Genomic DNA, 20,000 nt, shown 5'->3' with positions numbered 1-20,000 from the left:
ATCCATCCATCCATCCATCCATCCATCCATCCATCCATCCGTCCGTCCGTCCATCCATTCATCCTTCCTACAGTCTGTCCGTCCGTCCATCCATCCAACCATCCATCCGTCCGTCCTACCATCCGTTCATCCTACCATCTGTCCGTCCACTCATCCAACCATCCATCCAACCATCCGTCCAACCATCTGTCCAACCATCCATCCATCCATCCATCCTACCATCCATCCATCCATCCATCCATCCATCCATCCATCCAACCATCCGTCCATCCATCCATCCATCCAACCATCCGTCCATCCATCCATCCAACCATCCGTCCATTCATCCAACCATCGGTCCCATCCATCCATCCATCCATCCATCCATCCAACCATCCATCCCTCTCTCCTTTTTAGTACAAACCTCATTTTCCTTTTCCAAATGAACTCCACGAATCTTGCCTATACATTCCAAAATTTAAACAAGTAAGAAATAGAGTTTCGTTTCTCGTTTTCCCCCAGTAATCATCTCAAAGAAAGCTACAGATGGTTCTTAATATAAATCTCGTTCTGGGAATATTTACCTTAGAGACCTTTTAGGTATAATACTTATTTTCGTTGCCTGTGTTGAAGAAGAAATCAGTTTTATGGATACAGCAGAAGCCAAAACAACGAGCCTGTGATAATATTTCCCGCAGGAGAAACTGAGCTCCAGGTACCTCCTTTTCATCACTTGGAAACAATTATTTCTGTGCCTGAAACACAAAGGCGTCTTCTCCAAATGAAACAAATCTCCTCGAAGTTCAAGCATCTCTAACAGAGGTGCTGTGAGAGCATCAGCTCTTGAAATATTGCCAATATCTCAATTTGCGCGTCAATTTGTCAAGCGAGACACCTGTGGCAACATCACCTGTTTGCAGGGGTTCCTTCTCCATAACTGGAAGATTTGGTCTAGGCCAGAAGTCCTGGTTAAAACCAGATTTTGGAAACAAGAGATCCCAACGACAACACCTGTCCTGCTTTCGGCTCCTCCATCAGCATCGTCAGGCCAAACGTTGGGTTGGGTCATGGCCAACGCCTTGAGCAGAACCTCTTGGAGCTTTGGATTCAACAACTTGGCCTCAACTCCTGGTGCCCAAGAGGCACAAGATCCCCTTCTGATCCATCTCCTCAGGCACCAAAATCGTGGTTTCTTACCCCAGAATGCTGCACGTGGCCTATCACGCGTCCTCTTCCCTGCTCCCCTTTAATGCGCCTGTTGAAGCCAAGCTGGACTTGACCGCCCGTTCTGCTCCAACAGCGCTACATGCTCTGTGAGATATCGGTAAAATCAACTCCCTGACCAACCATCATGTACTGAGCTCTAGAACAGAAGAAAAACGTATAATATTGTGTATTATTCACGATATGGAAAAGCTGAGAAGTTGGAAATTCAACAGAAGAGAGAATGACCACAGCAGTAATTATTAGCGAAGCCAAATGTGTGCTAATTTGCAAATACCTTCATAGCAGCCGTGCAGAAAGGTATTCTGAACTACCACAAAATCCTCAGGCTCTAATTTTGGGGGCAAAGGCTGTTATTTAGTTGTTTTGCCATGTAAGGTCTTGAGCCTGTATTTGTTCACACCCAGACTGCGTATATATTGCATTAACACATGTAATGATCACAGCAACCGCAGTAATCGCGTGTAGTAATGGAACTTCTTTCTTTCCTTGCTTGTTTTAATGAAAATCTGTCCCTCGGGGAACTCAGCACACGAATATGGGGGGGAAGAGAAGAGCATAAAGTGTACACAAGCTATAAATGTCAATGGTAGAGCATCGCTCGCGATGGTACCCAGGGGCATCGCTAGAAGCAGCAGGGTAACATTAAGCAAAGGAAAATGGAGGGTGTTTCAGGAAAGACAAACAGCGATATCCAGCGGGACGTATCGCGCTGACGTTCCAACAATCCCCCAGCAACCGCGGTGGGAAAACACCGGCACTTAAACGCTTTACCGCGACACGGGGGATGTGGGGGAGAGAGGCATCAACCCATAAAACCGACTGCTGGGACCGGTGGTGCGTTAGCGGTGGTGGCAGAGGAAACGGTGACTCCTTTCAACTCTCATTTCAGTCGTTTTGTAGGGGAAACCTTGACCCAGAAATCATCGGCTGATTCACCACGACCATGAATGATGCACTCGGTTAAACTCAGACACAAGCTCTTCCAGCCGCATTCACTTCATCACCAAAACGCCAAATAAAAACCACCCTGCCAAGTGTATTCTTCATTTTCTCGCATTACAATTTTCTTCGTTTAAAGGCAAAAATGATCTGCCATGCTAGCAATTCAAATGCTCCAGTGAAAATACAATACAACGACACGGCCACGTTTTTACTGACGCTTCCCCATCTTTTCCAATTGCTGGAGTATGAGAAATGTCCCTATTTCGTTAGCTGGCCCAGGCACATTTTGCACAATCGCAAGATGTGATCGTTTCATTTCTGGCCTTCTGGTCCGTGCTGAAACTCTAATAAGATTATGGAGCTTATGGGCAGAGCCGGATGACAATTAGTTTATTATTAAGGGGTAACCTGCCTCCTTCACCACAATCCAAGGCAGGGGGATCATAGTATCGCTTGAATTAATAGCAGGAGCTGAGTCAGGTCAGCGCTGACCCCAGCGACGAGCTGGGAACCCATTCGTTTCGGTTACACGGGCAGCCGAGGGTGAATGAGAGAATATTTCACGCGGTGGTTTCTACTGTACCAGCAGAACCGAGTGATGATTTTTAATCACGGGCACAAAACCTGGCGGAGGAACCGCTGGGCTGGAATGGAGACATAAAACACACAGAGCGCAGCTTGGGAGAGCTGAGAGAACACCTGGTTCTCTTCTGGAATGCCAAATCAATATGGAATTAATGGTGGCGCGATGCTACGCATGGAGGAGACGGCAAGAGCTGGAGGTGCCACCAAGGAGATAGGTCCACCCAAGGGAAAGCCAAGGTAGAAATGACACAAATTGGGCAACTGAGGCCATTGCTCATGTTGCCCCCACTGCAGGACCAGCCCTTTTGTGGGTACAGAAGATTGAAGGGCACTAATGTACATTTTTTTCCAGCTTTGCCCCAATTTTGGACTCACCTCTTGCTTTTCTGCTTTGCTATCAGATACCTGAAAGTCTTCGTACAAGAGCCCACTGAGCGAGATAAGACACGGAATCATCACGGTGCCTGGGTGAGGTGCAAATCCACATAGAAACAAACAATATTGCATCACTAAGTCAAATATTACCCCAAAATGCAAGAGAAATGTCCCAACTTGAGTTGGGACCAGCAAAGAGAAGGAACTCGGCGCGTTCTCAGCTGCGTTTCAGCATCTTCATTCTACGTGATAAATCCGCATTTTGCCGGATCCGCACCATTCCTAAACTTGTTTGGTTTATAAATTAAAGAAAAAGCAATGGATAAAGCAGCAAAGAAAAAGTCTCTATGAACACAGAGCTATTTTTCAGGCATTTTTTGATGAGTAAAACCCCCGCGTCGGATGGTTCTCCATGTGTAACCATGTGCCGTGGCTACACCGTCAACCCACAGGCTCACAAGAAAACGTGAGGGGATACAAAACATTCCGATTTAGTTACTAAAAAAGCAAAAAGAGTATATTTAAACCAGGGTATTTGTAATCTGAGCACAGCCAGCTTGTATGTTGCTGGAAGCTACACGTTATTTACTGCAACCACTTGTTATTGCTTCAATATTTCAACCGCCCTTTAATAGCGTCTGGAGGCAACGTTCTCCTGAGGAACCCGCTCAGAGAACCATGGGATGAGCCAACCCAACCAGCAAATTGCAATTTCTTGTGGTTTTCTTTGCGATTCTGACCTTGCCTTGTGCGTTATTTTGTATTGGCCGTTTCTATCGCCAGGCACTGAGGAAATATTATGGGGTAGAGAAGATATCCAAGGCCACCTCGGACCTTGGAGAAGAAATTGGTCTCCTAGGATGGGAGCTCCCCAACAAGTCCCACCAACCTGGACGCTGCGGCTTAACGAAGTTTGGCTGGTTGTCTAATGACTGCGATTCGGGTGCATTAAAGAAACGCCTGCAGCTCTGCTAGGCCTCGGATTTCCACCGCAGATATTTGCTTTGTATAATACACCCAGTAGCTTTAGGGAAAATAAGTCCTAACAGACGCGTTCCAACCGTCTTCCCCATCGCGAGCCGTTGATGCTAACGCCAAGCGACGGCTCCGTATCCACCCGTCGCTCCCTGGCATCCCTGAAATCATTTTGTCTGCTTCTACGAGCACCGCGGAGTTTAAGAAATGGAGAATCGGATCAACGAATCCATTGAGTCTGACACAGGCGACGTCCATCCGGCATCTCAAAAACATTCCGGTTTTGCAAGAGGTGAGGATCGCCAGCTGGCGATGGACTCGCGATGGTTCTTTTACCTTGATCTCAGAGCGCAAAATGAAGGCGACCAAAATGCCAAGGGGTTATGATTCGATCAAGCAGTGTTACTTTATTAATTTGGCCGTAAAGTGGCACGCGATAGGAGAGAGAGAGAGAAAGAAAAGGGGAAAGAAACGGGGAAAAGTAAAGGAAAAGATGAGAAATGAGGTTGTGTTTATCACCAGTCGAGTTCTAAAGGCGTCCCATGGAGTCCTGCGGGTCTTCCGTCGCAGTTCGGGATCCTCAGGTGGGAAGATCTTCTATGGTGTCCATTCTGGAGTCACCTTTTATGCTTCTTCACCCCCCTTGCTCCCATTGTTTCAGGCCAGCCTCCCCTAGACTTCGCAAGCCAGGCTCGAGAGATCCACTCATGACCTTGTATCACACGTATCTATCGGTGACGAAGGAGAAGGCGAAGGGTAAATGGTCCAAACCACCCCAAAGCACCTCTAACATTGATATTCCCATCCTGAAGGCCGGGAGGAATTTCACCTCTACGGAGCAACATTGATTCTGTTCTTCAATTCGCACGCAGCCTTCATTAGAGTCATAACAAAATAATTACGGGAAGTGTCAAAAAGCATCGAAATCTCTGTGCTCCGCTGTCAAATTGCAGAAGGGGGATTTTCCTTACTCAATGGCACTGGGCCAATGGATTTGCGGATGATAAAAGAACGTATTGCCGGCGTGTATCTCCGCGCAAAAGGCAATTAAAATGGGATGTTAAGAAATGCGATCGAAAATGAGGGAAGCGCATTGCTGTCTCTCTCTCTCTCTATATATATATGTATACTAAATAATACAATAAAAATAAAATCCAATTAAAAAACTCTGCCGATGCTGCAGAAATCTTACGACTCATTACCAGCCATCGGAAATCGAAGGGAGAGAGACGCCCAAATTATCGCGCGTCTCGGAATGAATTACGTTGGTGTTTATTCCATCATGGGTGAACTTTTACGACAAAAGTCGTTCCCAAATTTCTGCTGGCTCATTTTATTGTGTTTCACCGGAGCCTCGGCCTAAAGTTGTAATAAACACTCACGCATCGGGAAGGCCACGCTTAGGCTGAGCTTAGTCCATGCGCTGATACATATGGGGAACAAAAGGATGAATTTGCAAGCGTTACAGAGCAGGAATTAGCACCAGGGATATTTCTTTATAAAAATAAACCATCGGAAAATATTGAGCTCGGTCAAAAGAAATTAATGAGTGTTTTTTTGCGCTGAATACTGGCAGCTAACGAACTCGGCACCGGGCAAATTGCTGGCGTGATTAAATCAGGGATGCTCAGAAGCAACGCGCCTGTCAGACTTCATTGAATTTGGCTGTATTAATACAGTTTTACTTCTTTTTCCCCAACGTAATTGGCAATAAATTCAATAAGAGGCTTCGATAACATCCTTCAAAATAAATAGGAAATGAGAAAGATGCTGGAGAGAAGAATTCAGTGTTGGTTTAGAAACCGAGGATACGGACCTGGGGTGAATCACAACTAACGGCCTCACTTGGGTTCATCATTTGTAAAAAGTAATAATATAAATGATTAAAGTATTTCTAATTCTAAGGAAGAACTATGTAAGGTTTGTGTAAATCCACCCATCGCTACAAGGTGTTTCCACTCAGCCCTCATAAACCTCTAATAAAGACATTAAACCATCATTGTATCTTTCCTAAAATTAAGCCCGATTCTCAATGAAGTCTAAAAACTCATCAAGCAAACCCAACAGGAACAAAAGGCGCGGAATTGCGATCGCTAAGCACTGTTGGTACTTGAGTGCAATGATGTTGTTTTACGACACCGAGAGCAGATGGAAGCTCCGCACTCAACACGGGAGCCCTGAGAAGATTTCAACTGCTTCTAAGGCTGAAGGACAGAAAATGCTCCTTTCCTACAGTTAAAAAGATCCCTAAATTCTGGTATTAGGGGTTTGTTGCCCCAGAAAGACTTGGAAACGTTGCAGGAGGTTGTGTTGGCCTTGGGGACGTGGTGTCGTTGTTCCCACTCAACTTTACTCAAGGTGGATGGAAAACCACCCAATACTTTTGCCAATGTAGGAACCTTCAAGAAGAACCTAATCCCTATTTTTAAATATATATATATATATTTATATATATGAAATATATATATATCCTTTTCTTTTTCTCGATGAAATTTCAGCCCCACTGCACAGTCCTGACGTAGCACTTGGGAGAATCTCATTTTGCAAACACTAATGAATTTAATTTATATGTTTATGAGTTCCCTTTCCTCTGGAAAGGATGACATCAACCACTTGACTGGGAAGGATTAAGCTCCACTAATTTTGGGTGCTTTTTGATGCTTATTATGCAAATCCTTTAACAATTTTGCTCCACTTTTAGCTGGATTGGAGCCCTTTATTTGGAACCTTAAAGATGTGGAGGTACTTTGTAATCCACCCTTATCAATAGTTGTATATCTCCAAGAGATGTTGCAGCAGCGGGAAAATCTATCGCATCAGGTTTGACTTTAAAGTCTTATCACATCGTTCCGGCTCCGTTTATGTAGACGCGTCGGTGCACGAATGAGCAAAGGACAATGTTTGATGGGTACGGAGGTTTCCAAACCCCACTGGATGCTCCTGTGGAAGCAAATCAGAAGGTTTTTCAGGCTCTTTCTCAACATCAGCCCTTTGAGAGTAGCAATGGGACAAGAGCCACCGGTTGCCACCTCCATCGGTGTCCACGGCATCGTCGTCCTAACGAGGTTGGGTGTCAAGGCAGCACTAATTGAAACCGTGTTAACACCCCAGGAGGGAACTGCGGGGATTAATTAGTTTGTATTTGTTAAGCTCTTTGAAGATGAAAACTACTTAATTGTTACTACTTGGTTGGTTTTGCCCGTGTTGTTTCAGCAGAGCTTTGCACTTCAACCACCGAGCTACGCGTCCGAAGAGGAAAAAGCTTTTCTATTGCACAATATTTCTCCTGTTGTTCACATTTTTGCCTACAAGTCCAACCAGAGCCCCAAGAAGCTGCGTCGACAGCATCTCTACCCTCGCATCCCACCCAGGGTCCACCAGTTGGGTTGAATATTCCACTCAGCCCTTTGGAAATAAAGCGGCGAATTAGGCCAATTTGTTTCGCCGCGTTTGCCATCGGCCTAAAGCAACCGTTTGGTTTTAGCTCCAAGACGCTTGAGTTCCAGGTTGACCGCATTTCTCGCCCATCACACCGATTCGCTCCAATCTGCTCCCCAAGTCGTTGCATCGGCAAAGTCAAACGTGACCCCCGTTCTCAAAAAGGCCCAGAATGGGCAATTCGGCCCTTTCGTAGGAGCTCATCAAAGCTCGGTTGCAAGATCCCGTCATCAAATTGAAACCATTCCGGAGTCCTTCCTATGAATACCAATTTTAGAAGATTATAGTCATTTCTCCCCCGACCCAGGCATATTGAATAAGATCCTGCAATTTTTTGGTGAAATAAGGGCGTTCAAGGCCACCGATTTTACTCGCTGGACTCCGGCCAAGGAAATCTACATAAATAGATGTGATTAGAAAGAATTACATCAATTTGCATGTTATGTGTTTTAAAAAAAAAAACCCTTTAAAAGGTGTTTAGGGACATCGGGATGAAAGAGAAGCCTAAAGGAGCTTAAGGAGTTTCTATATTACCTCGGGAATATTGTCAGTAATTTCTTGCTGTCTTGGTTTGTTGTGACCGAGCAGAGAATAATATGGGTGATACTGGGAAAGCCTCGGGATCTCAAACTCTGCGGATGTTTAAGAGTAAAGAGCTGCAGGAGGAGATGCTGAAGACATGGAAATAAATGGAAATAATAATAATAATCATAATAATAGCGTCTGGAAGGTGAAAAGTGATTTATAAAAGGGGAGACCACTCTAGCAACCATAGGATGCTTTGGTGAGAGAGGGAAGTAAATGAATTCTTTCCAGTAGTGAATTATTATTATTGTTATTTCCATCTATGAATTAAAGCTCATCAAACTCTAGGGTGGTTGGGCTCCTTCAGAAGTAAATTGGCCTTTATGAGTTGGTGTTTCAAGGTGGCTCATGCTCCTCTGAAGTGACAACTTTACACCCGACCAAGAGCATCCATACGGGGGTTTAATGCCCTTTAATTTATGTCCATTAACCTTCCAGCTTTCAATCATTTCCCCATAGCGGGTGATGCCCTCCAGCCATTGAAAAGAGGAGCAAACCTGATGTCGTAGCTCAAATCGTCCAGCGTGTTCCCCAGTCAAAACAATGAGAGAAGAGCCATTAAAGGGCAAAATAGCAAAGAAAAACCAACCCCGAGACACAACACCCAACGTGGAAGAAAATCCGGCAGCGCCGCAAAATTAAAATGGAGAGAACCACAATTAGAGATGAGGGAATTATTTACAGTGAGTCATTTGGCTTCCTCTCTGCCCGCAAAGTTTGTTGTTTGCTCCGAATCATTTGAGAAATTGAATGCTTCCTGATGATAAATGCAATATATAGGCTGATGGAAACTCTATAGGTCACCATGGATGAATGTGGATGGTGACAATTTGGTGCCAATGTTTAGAATTTGGTTGCTATCTGATGAAGTTTTTCAATGATTGAAAAGGCACAACATCACAGTTCGCAGCATGGGAAGAGCAAACCAGACCTAATAATATAAATAGAATAATAATATAAATAGAATAATATAAATAGAATAATAACTATAATAATAATATAAATATAAAGATAATGATAATATAAATATAATAATGATATAAATGTTTTGCACAGAGAGAGAACGAGCACTTGGAAAGGTCAACGCAATTCCAGAAGGCACTTCCATCCCTAATTCAAGGTCAAATCAAAATATTCAATCCTTAATTCGAGGCCAAATCAAAATATATTCAAAGATGCTTATGTGTCTTCTAAATACAAGACGACTCCATCAAGCTCCACATTTTGGAAAGAGAAACTCCCATAGACAGATGGAACCAACCCATAGACTTAAACTCTTCCTCCTAAACCAGCTGGGATTAAAACCCAGACCTACCAAGTCCCGGTTTTCAACTCAAACCATCGCTTCTTTATATTACATTGAATTTATTTCCCTCCAAAGCTCAGTCGCTTTGTCTGATACTCAAAACAAAGTTGCGCTTATCGGGGCTAACGTGATGCCGGTAATTTCCGAGGCACGTCTTTATAAATGAATAAACTGTTTACCGCAACACATCAAATTAAGGGGAAATATATTTAGGAACAGATTTGCGCTGCTTTGCTTGCTGTGATTATAAATTATTTTGTCGCTCTAACTGCCTAATTGCGAAAGGAGAAGGATCTCTTAAGGGAATCAAAGTAAATATTGGAACAAGTGAACGCCGCGTAGCATCCAAACGCGTCTCTCGGCATTTCTGGGGTTTCTTATGTGATTTTGGGGAGATTTCTGACGACACCAAGACCCTCAGGAAGTCGCGGTTGTGTTGAGGAGGATCTGAATCCTCTTTATTCCCTCAGGTATTGTATTTTCTGCTCCTTTTTCCAGCCCGAGCAGGAACCGGTTGAGTGAACTCGGAGGTTTTATGACAAGAAATGGGAGAACACGGCTCAAGGCTGGAGCTTTACGGACTGTGGAAATATGAGATATTGAAGAAAAACATCATTCAAGTTACTGAAAGGGGTGAAAAATAGGGTTTTTTTCCTGATAAAAACACCGTTTTCCCTGGTAAATGGGCATTAAACACCCTCTCTTTCCACTTCAGATGGTGGCTGCGATGGCCAACGACACAGTCACGGCCCATGGGCAAAGATGATTTTCGGCATCATACTAAACAACGATCAACTTTTAACCTCTCATTATTAGAAGTCTCATAATAAAAGAGACGATTGTTATTTCCTAATATTTAGTGCCTTTTCGATGCCACAACTCTTAGCTACATCTCATCTACACATGTAAAATTCAAATAATAAACCATAAAATACCATACGAAGATACTTTGCGCTTTTAGCATCTATGGACCCTATCACAAGAGCCTCCTCCCAGACCACAAAAGATGCACAGGAGGGAGTGTAAAGAATTACTAAAATAATAATTATATTAATGATATTAATTAATAATACCGGAAATGGATGGGAACCCAGAAGGGAACGTCAGAAGATGCCAAAATGCTGGTTCAGCGTCACCTGGGTCCCTCTGGTACCACCCAACCCTGTGACCAGGGACACCCGCCTAGAAGAACGCTAGATGATTTTTACTTTATTATTTTTATTGTATTGTATTGTGTTGTATTGTATTGTGTTGTATTGTATTGTGTTGTGTTGTATTGTGTTGCGTTGTGTTGTATTGTGTTGCGTTGTATTGTGTTGCGTTGTATTGTGTTGTGTTGTATTGTATTGTGTTGTATTGTGTTGTGTTGTATTGTGTTGTGTTGTGTTGTATTGTACTGTGTTGTGTTGTATTGTGTTGTGTTGTGTTGTATTGTGTTGTGTTGTGTTGTGTTGTGTTGTGTTGTATTGTGTTGTGTTGTGTTGTGTTGTATTGTGTTGTGTTGTGTTGTATCGCATTGTATTTAATTGTATTTCACTGTATTTTATTTTTCCCTTATATCATGACCACGGAAAATAAAAGCCCAGCAGCTCCTTCCTCTTATCTTTGGGTAACGGGCAGAGCAGAATGTCCTATAATATCTGCTCCTGTTCCTCCTGACCTTCTCTTTCTCCTTCCTTGGTCTTTTTATCGTTTCTCTCCGAGATACCCAGAGCTCTACTAATCAGTGTCATAGCTCATTAATTTGCTTTATTGGTCTCTGGGTAAACCAGGAGCTGCCGAGTCGTTAGCATTAAGAAATAACTGCCCAGAGCTCCGACTCCATGTGTTGCCCGGGGTGCATTAAGTGGCTTAATAGTATCTCTAAATTTCTCTTAAATGGAAAGGTGGCCGGAACATTTATCACCTTGAAGGAGGTTTAATCAAATCCCATAACGTCATGAATTACCTGGTCAGTTTTGACACCGTAACCTTTGAGAATTTCTACGGGCTCAGCAGCGAGGGGTCGGGGGGCGGACGATATTTAAATACGACAAAATCCTCTCGGCCCATTAAAGATGAACTTCGTACTTGCGTGATGCCATTTGAAGTGCGCAATTATACGCCGGCCTAGTTCAAGGGGTATTTTCTAAGAGAATGACCCACCAACGCTTTTTGGTCTCGGAAATGTGTAGAATTAAAAGCGGGGATACGAAGGTATCGATCTACGAGCTTTCAGCAAATTTCCTCTTTTGAAAGGTTAAGCTCCGCGCTTGTTACTGTCCTTTCCTATAAGTAACAGATTTAAAGGTTAAAGAGCTCTTTCTCTGTGGTCTTCTCCGTAAGGAAGAGATTTAAAGGTTACATACATTGTTTCGAGAGGACACGGCTCTAAATAGCGGTGACAGTCGTTCTGATGTGACTTTTTGGTTCTTTACAACCGATTCCTTCAGGAGGAATCCAGCCGCAATTCCCAGCTCCCAGCTCATCTCTTCCTACGGCCACACCACCAATGTCTATCTGAGAGCTCTCTCGGCTTTTTCAGACGTATTGACTCACTGAAATTGGGTTTTTTTTTGTGAACGGTCCTCAAGACGCAGTTTGTTTGACAGTATAAGCTCAGTTTTTCCCCGTCGGTGGGATGGAGATGGCTCCTCTACCCTTCTACGGCCTTCCTGGGCAGTTCTCAACTTGGATGGCAAGATAAGGGATAATTAAACAAGAGAATCAGAATAGAATAGAACTAAAATTAGAAGAGGATTAGGATAGACTAGAATTAGACTAGAAACAGAAGAGAATCAGAATTTGAATAGAATTAGAATAGAATTCAAATAGAACAGAATAGAATAGAATTAGAATAGAACAGAACAGAATTCAAATAGAACAGAATAGAATAGAATTCAAACACAAGAAAATAGAATAGAATTCAAATAGAACAAAATATAATAGAATTAGAATAGGACAGAATAGAATTCAAATAGAAACAGAACAGAATCAGAACGGGAAAAGGGGAAGGGAAGGGAAGGGAAGGGAAGGGAAGGGAATAGAATCAGAACAGGACTAGAACTAGAATGGAATGGAACAGACCTGAATAGAATAAGAACAGAAACAGAACAGAATATTCTACTTCTGTTATAGAACTAGAATAAAATCAGCCTAGAAACAGAATTTGAATGGAAAGAGAATAGTTCCAGTTGGAAAGGACCCACAACAACCACCCAGTCCAACTGCCTGGCCCAAAGTTAAATTATGGGATTAAAGACTTTGTCCAAATGCCTCTTAAAGACCAACAGACTTGGGGTATGAAGGCCTCTCCAGGAAGCCTCGCGCTCAAGAAATGCTTCCTAACAACGTGATAAACAGAGATATTCCTTGGAAAACAACTCTATTCACCTCTTAAGCATCGTACGGTTATTTTTCCTTAAGCAAAGCAGCGTCATTGGAAACAAAAGGAGTTAGAAATCAATCTCTTCTTAGATCATTGATCTCTAATTAAAAGTCCATGCAAGCGCCCTATGAACTTTTCCAGCTTCTGGTATTTCCCATTTACTTGTCTCAGCTACTTTTCAAGTGAAATCCTTTATATTTTGGCAGGGAGTTCTTATTTCTCTCCCATTTCTCACCGATATCAATTCCGATCTGACCCAGGTCTCCAGTCACCGAACACCATCAATATTAAGCAATAATCATGATAATAGTCATTCATACCAAGCTTTTTCCATTCGCTTGCCCGTCTCCCGCTATGTTATTAAATTAATAGAGCTGCCATTGCCAAAGAAAAATAGCAGAAAGGGAGAAATCTTATTAAACCAGAGATAAAATTTTAAACAATGGTAGGAAATGCTAAGGCCGGACTTTGGGCACCGCTCAAAACAGGAGGGTTACTTAATTATTTGGTTTGCTTTAAGCAGATGAGTGTTTAATCAAATTAATTCTGACCGCTGAAAAGCAACAACACGCTCCAAATATTTAAGTACTTACATTCTATTCAAGCCCAAAAGAGTTCAGGTTCTTCCATATCTCATTGATGAAGATCCATATTTTATATATACACCCTGAAAATACCTTTATTACACAATTATCATGGAAAGGTCTACAGAACTGATATCCCACATCATGATGGATGCTCCGGACGGTCTCACATCTCCCAAGATCCATCTGCAAACGAATTTCTCGTCAAGCTTTCCACCGTTTATTGCTCTGATTTGGAATTTCTGACGATGGGACGAGATCGTTCACCTCTTCCCCATCTATCCAAACTCCCTACATCAATAAATACCAATAAACAGGGTATTTTAGGGTAGAGCATCCGCACATCGCCCCGCGCAGCACCGGACCCTGCAGCTCGTTTTCTGGTTTCTTGTTTTAAGTACTTTAAATGTAAATGATGGGCGCAAAAGGTCACCAAACGTGATCAATTGCTCCATGACATTTTACCTGGAGAATAAGCACGAACGAGTAAACACAAAAGCTTCGGAACGAGATGTGCCGAGACATCGATGCCCTTTGGGCGCGACGTGGAAGAGGAATTTAAGTGACTGGAGCTGGGTGCGTGGAAAAACGATAAATAAACCAGAATCTATGTTTGAGAGCACGAAAATGAGCAGGAGAAGAGAAAGACACAGAAATATTCGACATTTTTACGGAGCAAAGCGTTGAAGAGAACGAAACGCACCTTGCGGAAAACCAAGAAGCGCGATGCCAACCGACCAACCTGCACGCGGCGCCTATAACCTACCAATAAAATATCGATTTCCCAGCCCTTTTCCCCCCGGACCAGCTCTGCTGCTCGTTATTCCATTTAATCATAGCGTAGTTACATTTATTACAGATGTTAATGTGCGATCGGGGACCAGTTTCTGTTCGTTCGGCTGAGTTTAAGCGACGCGAGCGGTGCTGAAACCTTGTGGGGAATTAAAACAATGAATCACTGCTTCCCTCTAAACCATTTTTTGGGGTGTTTTGGTGATTTTAAGGCTATTTGTTGGACAAGGGAAGGGAACGGATTATTTGTAGGTGAAAAAGCGACAGGAAATAGGGATATCTATAGAAATATTTGCGGTCACCCGCCACTTACCCTGGAGTTGACCACTTCCAAGGAGACGTTCTGCGGCGTCGCGCTGGGCACTGCGAGCCAAGAGAAGCAAAAAGAAATGGGAAATAGCGCCGTTAATGTCGAAGAATTGGTTGCATCCAATGTTTTTCTCTTTGGGAAGAAGAGCGCGGCTTTGACACCTCCTTTAGAACCTGATGGCAACCTTGCAGGTGGCACTTCAGAGGTCCCCCAGAGAGAGGAGAAACCAAATGCATCTGCTCATTTATTCTCCTTTTTGATAACCCTGTTCGGAGCCCTTTAAAGAGCCACTCGACAGGCTCCCCGTGGTGACACCAGCTACTTGAAGCCACTTATTTGTTGTCAACTCGGTCACAAATAAACAAGAATATGCCGCAATTCCTCTGGCTTTTGTTTCATAAAATGCATTTCAGACCATATTTTAATCTACAGAGCAGCGTCTTCCTCTCTCAGTTGCATTAGTGAGGCCACATGGCTGCTTAAAACAAACTTTAGATATCATTTCTCTCGCTGATTTTAAGAGCTGAAAGAGGATCATGGTGAATACCCAATTTAAGAATAGTTTGCAGCTGATTTTTCAGCGTACATCGAGTCAACGCCGAGTTCTTCAACCCATTTTGCTATGATATTAACAGGAACGCAAGGGCAGCGTCGTTCTCGTTGCCGTTTTCCGCACGTCCCGATTGATTCGGCAAAGAGCGACGGCGACGATCTGAGACCCGAAGCATCTCAGAGATGAAATGAGCTCCTTCTATTTAAATAAGTGGTAAGAAGTGCTCGGATTATTATCTCTTGTTATCAGAATGGGGAAAAGACTCTGGTTATAGAGGATAATTTAATCGGCAAAGAGCGTATGAGATGGAACACGTTCCTATGTATTGTCTCTATGTGTTGTTTCTATATTGTCCGTATTTAGTCTGTATTATCCACATTTAATCTATATTATCCGTACTTAGTCTATATTATCCATACTTAGTCTATAGTGTCCATATTTAGTCTATATTGTCCATATTTAGTCTATATTGTCCATATAAGACGGAGACAATCGGCACAACCTGAGATCAACATTCCGGAAGAGACAATTTGCATCTAGAGCAGGAAATAATCCCCGACTTTAACACCTATGAATCTCTAAATAATTTAATAGGCACTAAGACGATAAGAAACATGAAAAGATGACAGCAAGTTATATAAAATATACGTTTCCCCGGTTATTTTAAGCAGCGTTGGTCTGGTCACATCTGCGTTCAACAAGCAAATCCGCAGCGCTTTGGAGCATCCTCAGCGCAAGCTGCGATTTAAGTCAGGCCTAAGTCATTTGCCAGGCCTAAAATGAAAATAAGACTGTAAATAGAGGCCGCAAAAGAGGAAAAGTAACAACAGTTTAACAGGAGGGTCCCATTGGCAGGAGATACTTTGTCTCCCTTAATACCGAGGGGATGTCGGTGCTCACGCTCCCCTCGTTTCGACAAATATAAAACCTCTTCTAGCTGGACAATATTTGCTCCGAGTTTTAGTGCAACTACATTTGATTCCCCTACCCTTTTTTTAAATACTATTTGCTTGTCTTCCTATTATTTCGATTATTTCTCTTCGGTCACCGCTTGTCACGTTTCCCAATGTTATTGCGTACGCGGTCATAACTGATCCATCCCGTATCGTTTTTTATGGTTCTTCCATCAGAACGAGAAATAAACCCAGACCTCAGCCAGCATCCAACTCAATCACTGGGTGTCTTTACTCCTTGCTCAGTCAACCAGACTCTTTGCGTTAGCAAATCAGAGCCTGATTTAATATCGCGGGTTGTAGAAGACGAAAATCAGGGAGCTCCCTGGCAAACCCAGATTTCAGTTGCATCCTTTGGTTTGATATCTTGATCAAATCAATAAATGGGACGCACCTGGTAGAATGTGGGATTTGTTTATTATTGGTGGCTTAATTACACCATTAGTAATTAGAGTAGAATTTACTTTACCCAGGGATTGCAATAAGCAATGAAGGGGTGGATGCATTTAGGGACAACTTGGTCCCTTTGTCTTGGCACCAGTGGATGAAGCCCCAGATGAAGAGGAGGAGGAGGAAGGAAATGGTCCAGTAATTCTTCCAAATGGATAGATTGAATAACTTGAGGGATACAAAGAGGTTCGGTCCCTATTAGGGTGACGCTGGTCACCGCGTCGGTGGCACCGAGCGATGGGAAAACCCTCGTCGGACCATCGCGCAAACACCGAAGCGGCTGCTGGAAAACTCCTGTGCCGATCCGAACTTCAAATTGACTTCAAGAAGAAAATCAAGGCATATTCTAATTACGGCTAGAAATGATATTTAAATCAAGTACTCGGGAAGCATGAAATAAGGCTGCCAATCGCTGCGATTTAAGGCGTTTTGATAAATTCATGAGCTTGCGGCATCGCTGAAATGGTCAAACAGTATCTGAGCTGTATTTTAAACCCAAAATTAAGCATTAAGGATCCAGGATGTCCACTGAATGGTGTCTGGAGCTCCTGCAGCCGCATTAAATCCCTCTGATGGTGGCAGGGGATGGAGGGACAAAACCGGCCCAAAAACCACATGTCAAGATAACGAAAGACATGATTTCTCCTCCCTTTACCTCTCAGCTCTAAACCGGGGCGGGTTAAATGTCTTTTATTGTGCAGCAGAAGGGACCTTAAACCTGGGAAAGAAGGAATTGCAGAGAGTTTTGGTGCTGTAGACTTGATCTTGTCATTCCCTCCTTTCCTTAGGTTTTGCTATCACCTTAGCTCAGGCTCGGCCAAAGCCAGGCTTAGCTAAAGCCAGGCTTTTGCTGCTGCTCTTCTTTATGCAAGAGACCAAAGTGGTTGCAAACAGACGCAGAAATGATGAAAAGGGGCTTAAATAAGAGAAAACCCAACCCCGTCTTTTTGCAGATTCCCCAAACAAAGGCACCTCCGCACGCTCCGGATTTCAGGAACGCTCCCCAACAAACCTCGTTAGCACCGGTTTTAATTCGCAGCCAGGTGAAGCGTTTCAAACCCTTGCAGGGGCTCATTTTCCGCCTCATGAATAACAATCTTTCCCTTCCTCGCGTAGGCTGACATTTAAAAGCAAAGCGGAGCCGAGGGCCGCGGCTGGGCGCTTCACGCTGTGAATTACATCTACATACATTATGCAAAATATTCATTTGCGCTTGTTTTCCTTTTGTTTTTATAATTATAAGTGTGAAGTCATTTATTCCGCCAAGCTCCAGCCTGGATTACAAGGGAAAACTGAATTTGCTGGGGAGCGTAAGGAGCACAAAGAGCCCCAATCCCCATCGCTCCAACCTCCTGCCAGGTAGTGGAGCCAGCGAGAAGGTCTCAATATCTTCTTTCAACCTCACACAAGCTGTTCCGGGAGAGTTATCAACTCTAGGAGATAATTAGGGCAAATATAAAGGGAACTCGGGTTCTCCGTTCCGTTCTTTTGCTCTATCGACACCATGGAAAGGGAAAACACTCAAGTTTTTATGCGGCCTGAGCTGGTTACCGATGTGTTGGGCACCATTTCTAAGTAGGTTTGTTAGCACAGGTCATCTGGGGAGAAAAACCCAGCAAATCGAAGCCCATGGCAACATATTTCTTGCTTACTCTTCATTTTCTACTATGTAAGATTCAACATTTTTCCCCATGAAAATGACATTAAATTCATGATTCCAACCCAGGCCAGCGCCACCTGAACTCCTATACGTTGCTCTATAAGCACGAATGGAAAAGCTGGCGGAATTTTTAGCAGATGGAAAACGAACTGTTGATAAATCTTGCTTTAAAAGCTTAGTTGACACCTCTTATTTTTGAATAAAATGTTGGTAAGGAAAAGGAAAACAACAACTCACTGTCTTGGGTTCAATGAGGAGCTGGTACATCCCTGTCTGCTCTGCTTTCCAAACTCCCACTGAAATCATTTCTCCTTCATTTTTACGCTTTTCGAGCCCAAATGGCTCCGATGAAGTTATTTTAAGCAGATGTGGGGATCAGGCTCAGCGATTTCAACAAGAGTCGGGAGCGCGGTAACGTTTTGTGAGATTGGACACAACCAAGTGCTTCCGAACGCCAAGGAAAGTTCCATTTATCGCCTGGAGCTCGGGGAAGGATGATGGAGCAGCCGCTGTGACCAGCAGGTTTCGGAGCGTATGTGCTGCCCCGTCTTTAAATCACAAAGCAAACTCAAGCGGTTGGATCTTTAAACGCAGGCGCAGTAAAACACAGGGTGTTTCAAAAAGAGGGACGTAATTTGAAATCGCTGCGTCTCTGCAAACACGAACAGCGCATGGATGAAACTCGTACCGCTGGAAAGGATGGGCTGCAAAGTTACTACAAGTTGCTAAGTCTGTTTGCAAAACTTGTGTAATTAGAATATGTTGCAATTGTGAAATCTGCTGCTTTGAAAGTGGGTCCGTCTTTTTGAAACATGCTGTAGGTTCTGCTGAAAAGCTACAGTTGGAGGTTAAAGAGAAAATATGGAGAAAAGGACATTACTCTTGTTGTTAGACGTAGGTATAATGAACAAAATTATCCTTGGAGAACATCAGCTGTGGGTGGGTATTGAAGCTCTTGATTTCCACCCTGCACGTTCAATAACCTCCTCGTTTCACAGAATCACAGAACAGACTGGGCTGGAAAAGCCCTCAGAGATCATCCAGTCCAACCCTTGGGCCAACTCCAGTCCATTGACCAGATGATGGCACTAAGTGCCATGGCCAATCTCAGGTTAGAAACCTCCAAGGCCGGTGAGTCCAGCACCTCCCTGGGCAGCCATTCCAATGCCTGACCACTCTCTCTGCGAAGAATTGCTTTCTAATCTCCAGCCTAAATTTAAGTTTAAACCCCCTTGTCCTATTGCTGACTGCTTGCGAGAAGAGCCCAATCCCCCCCTGGCTAGAACTGCCCTTCAGGTGGTTCTAGAGAGTGCTGAGCTCACCTCTAAGCCTCCTCTGCTCCAGACTGAACAAGCCCAGCTCCCTCAGCCTCTCCCCGTAGGGCTTGTGCTCAAGTCCCTTCCCCAGTCTTGTTGCTCTTCTCTGGACCCGCTCCAGCACTTCAAGCTCTTTCCTGAGCTGAGGGGCCCAGAACTGAACACAACACTCCAGGTGTGGCCTCCCCAATGCAGAGCACAGGGGAAGGATCACTGCCCTTGTCCTGCTGACCACGCTGCTTTGGATACAGGACAGGACACCATTGGCCTTCTTGGCCACCTGGGCACACTGGTGGCTCCTGTTGAGCTTCCTGTCCATGAGTCCCCCCAGGTCCCTTTCTGCCTGACTGCTCTCCAGCCACTCTGTGCCAGCCTGGAGCACTGCAGGGGGTTCTTGTGGCCAAAGTGCAGGACCCGCCACTTGGTCTTGGTGAACTTTATCCCACCCCACCGGAATCAGCCCATCGCTGATTCACTTTCATCGCTGCCTCTTCCAAAATCCAGAAAAAAAATGAATAAAATCCTGTGATAGAGACAACAGTTCGGGGTCTCCACTCACCATCTGACAGCGTGGTGACCGTCACCTCCCCGCTGGAGACGCCG

General features: G+C 43.9%; 1 protein-coding gene across 14 annotated transcripts in view; it reads right to left on the bottom strand.

Moving 5' to 3' along the window:
• The window catches only part of LOC136114600 (netrin receptor DCC), a 361,710-nt gene that overhangs the window by 78,001 nt on the left and 263,709 nt on the right, over positions 1–20,000 (bottom strand). For all 14 annotated transcript variants that reach the window (XM_071801689.1, XM_071801688.1, XM_071801697.1 and 11 more), the window contains 2 exons: positions 19,957–20,000; positions 14,469–14,518 (listed from right to left, as the gene is read on the bottom strand). The exon at positions 19,957–20,000 is cut by the window's right edge and continues 95 nt beyond it. In XM_071801689.1, the coding sequence (XP_071657790.1) occupies positions 14,469–14,518; positions 19,957–20,000 (94 nt within the window). The remainder of the gene's footprint in view (positions 1–14,468; positions 14,519–19,956) is intronic.

The sequence above is a fragment of the Patagioenas fasciata genome, chromosome W (genome assembly GCF_037038585.1).
Source record: "Patagioenas fasciata isolate bPatFas1 chromosome W, bPatFas1.hap1, whole genome shotgun sequence".
In the NCBI taxonomy this organism is placed as follows: domain Eukaryota; kingdom Metazoa; phylum Chordata; class Aves; order Columbiformes; family Columbidae; genus Patagioenas; species Patagioenas fasciata.
Note: the sequence above shows the minus strand (reverse complement) of the source record. Positions and strands in the feature narration are given on the sequence as shown.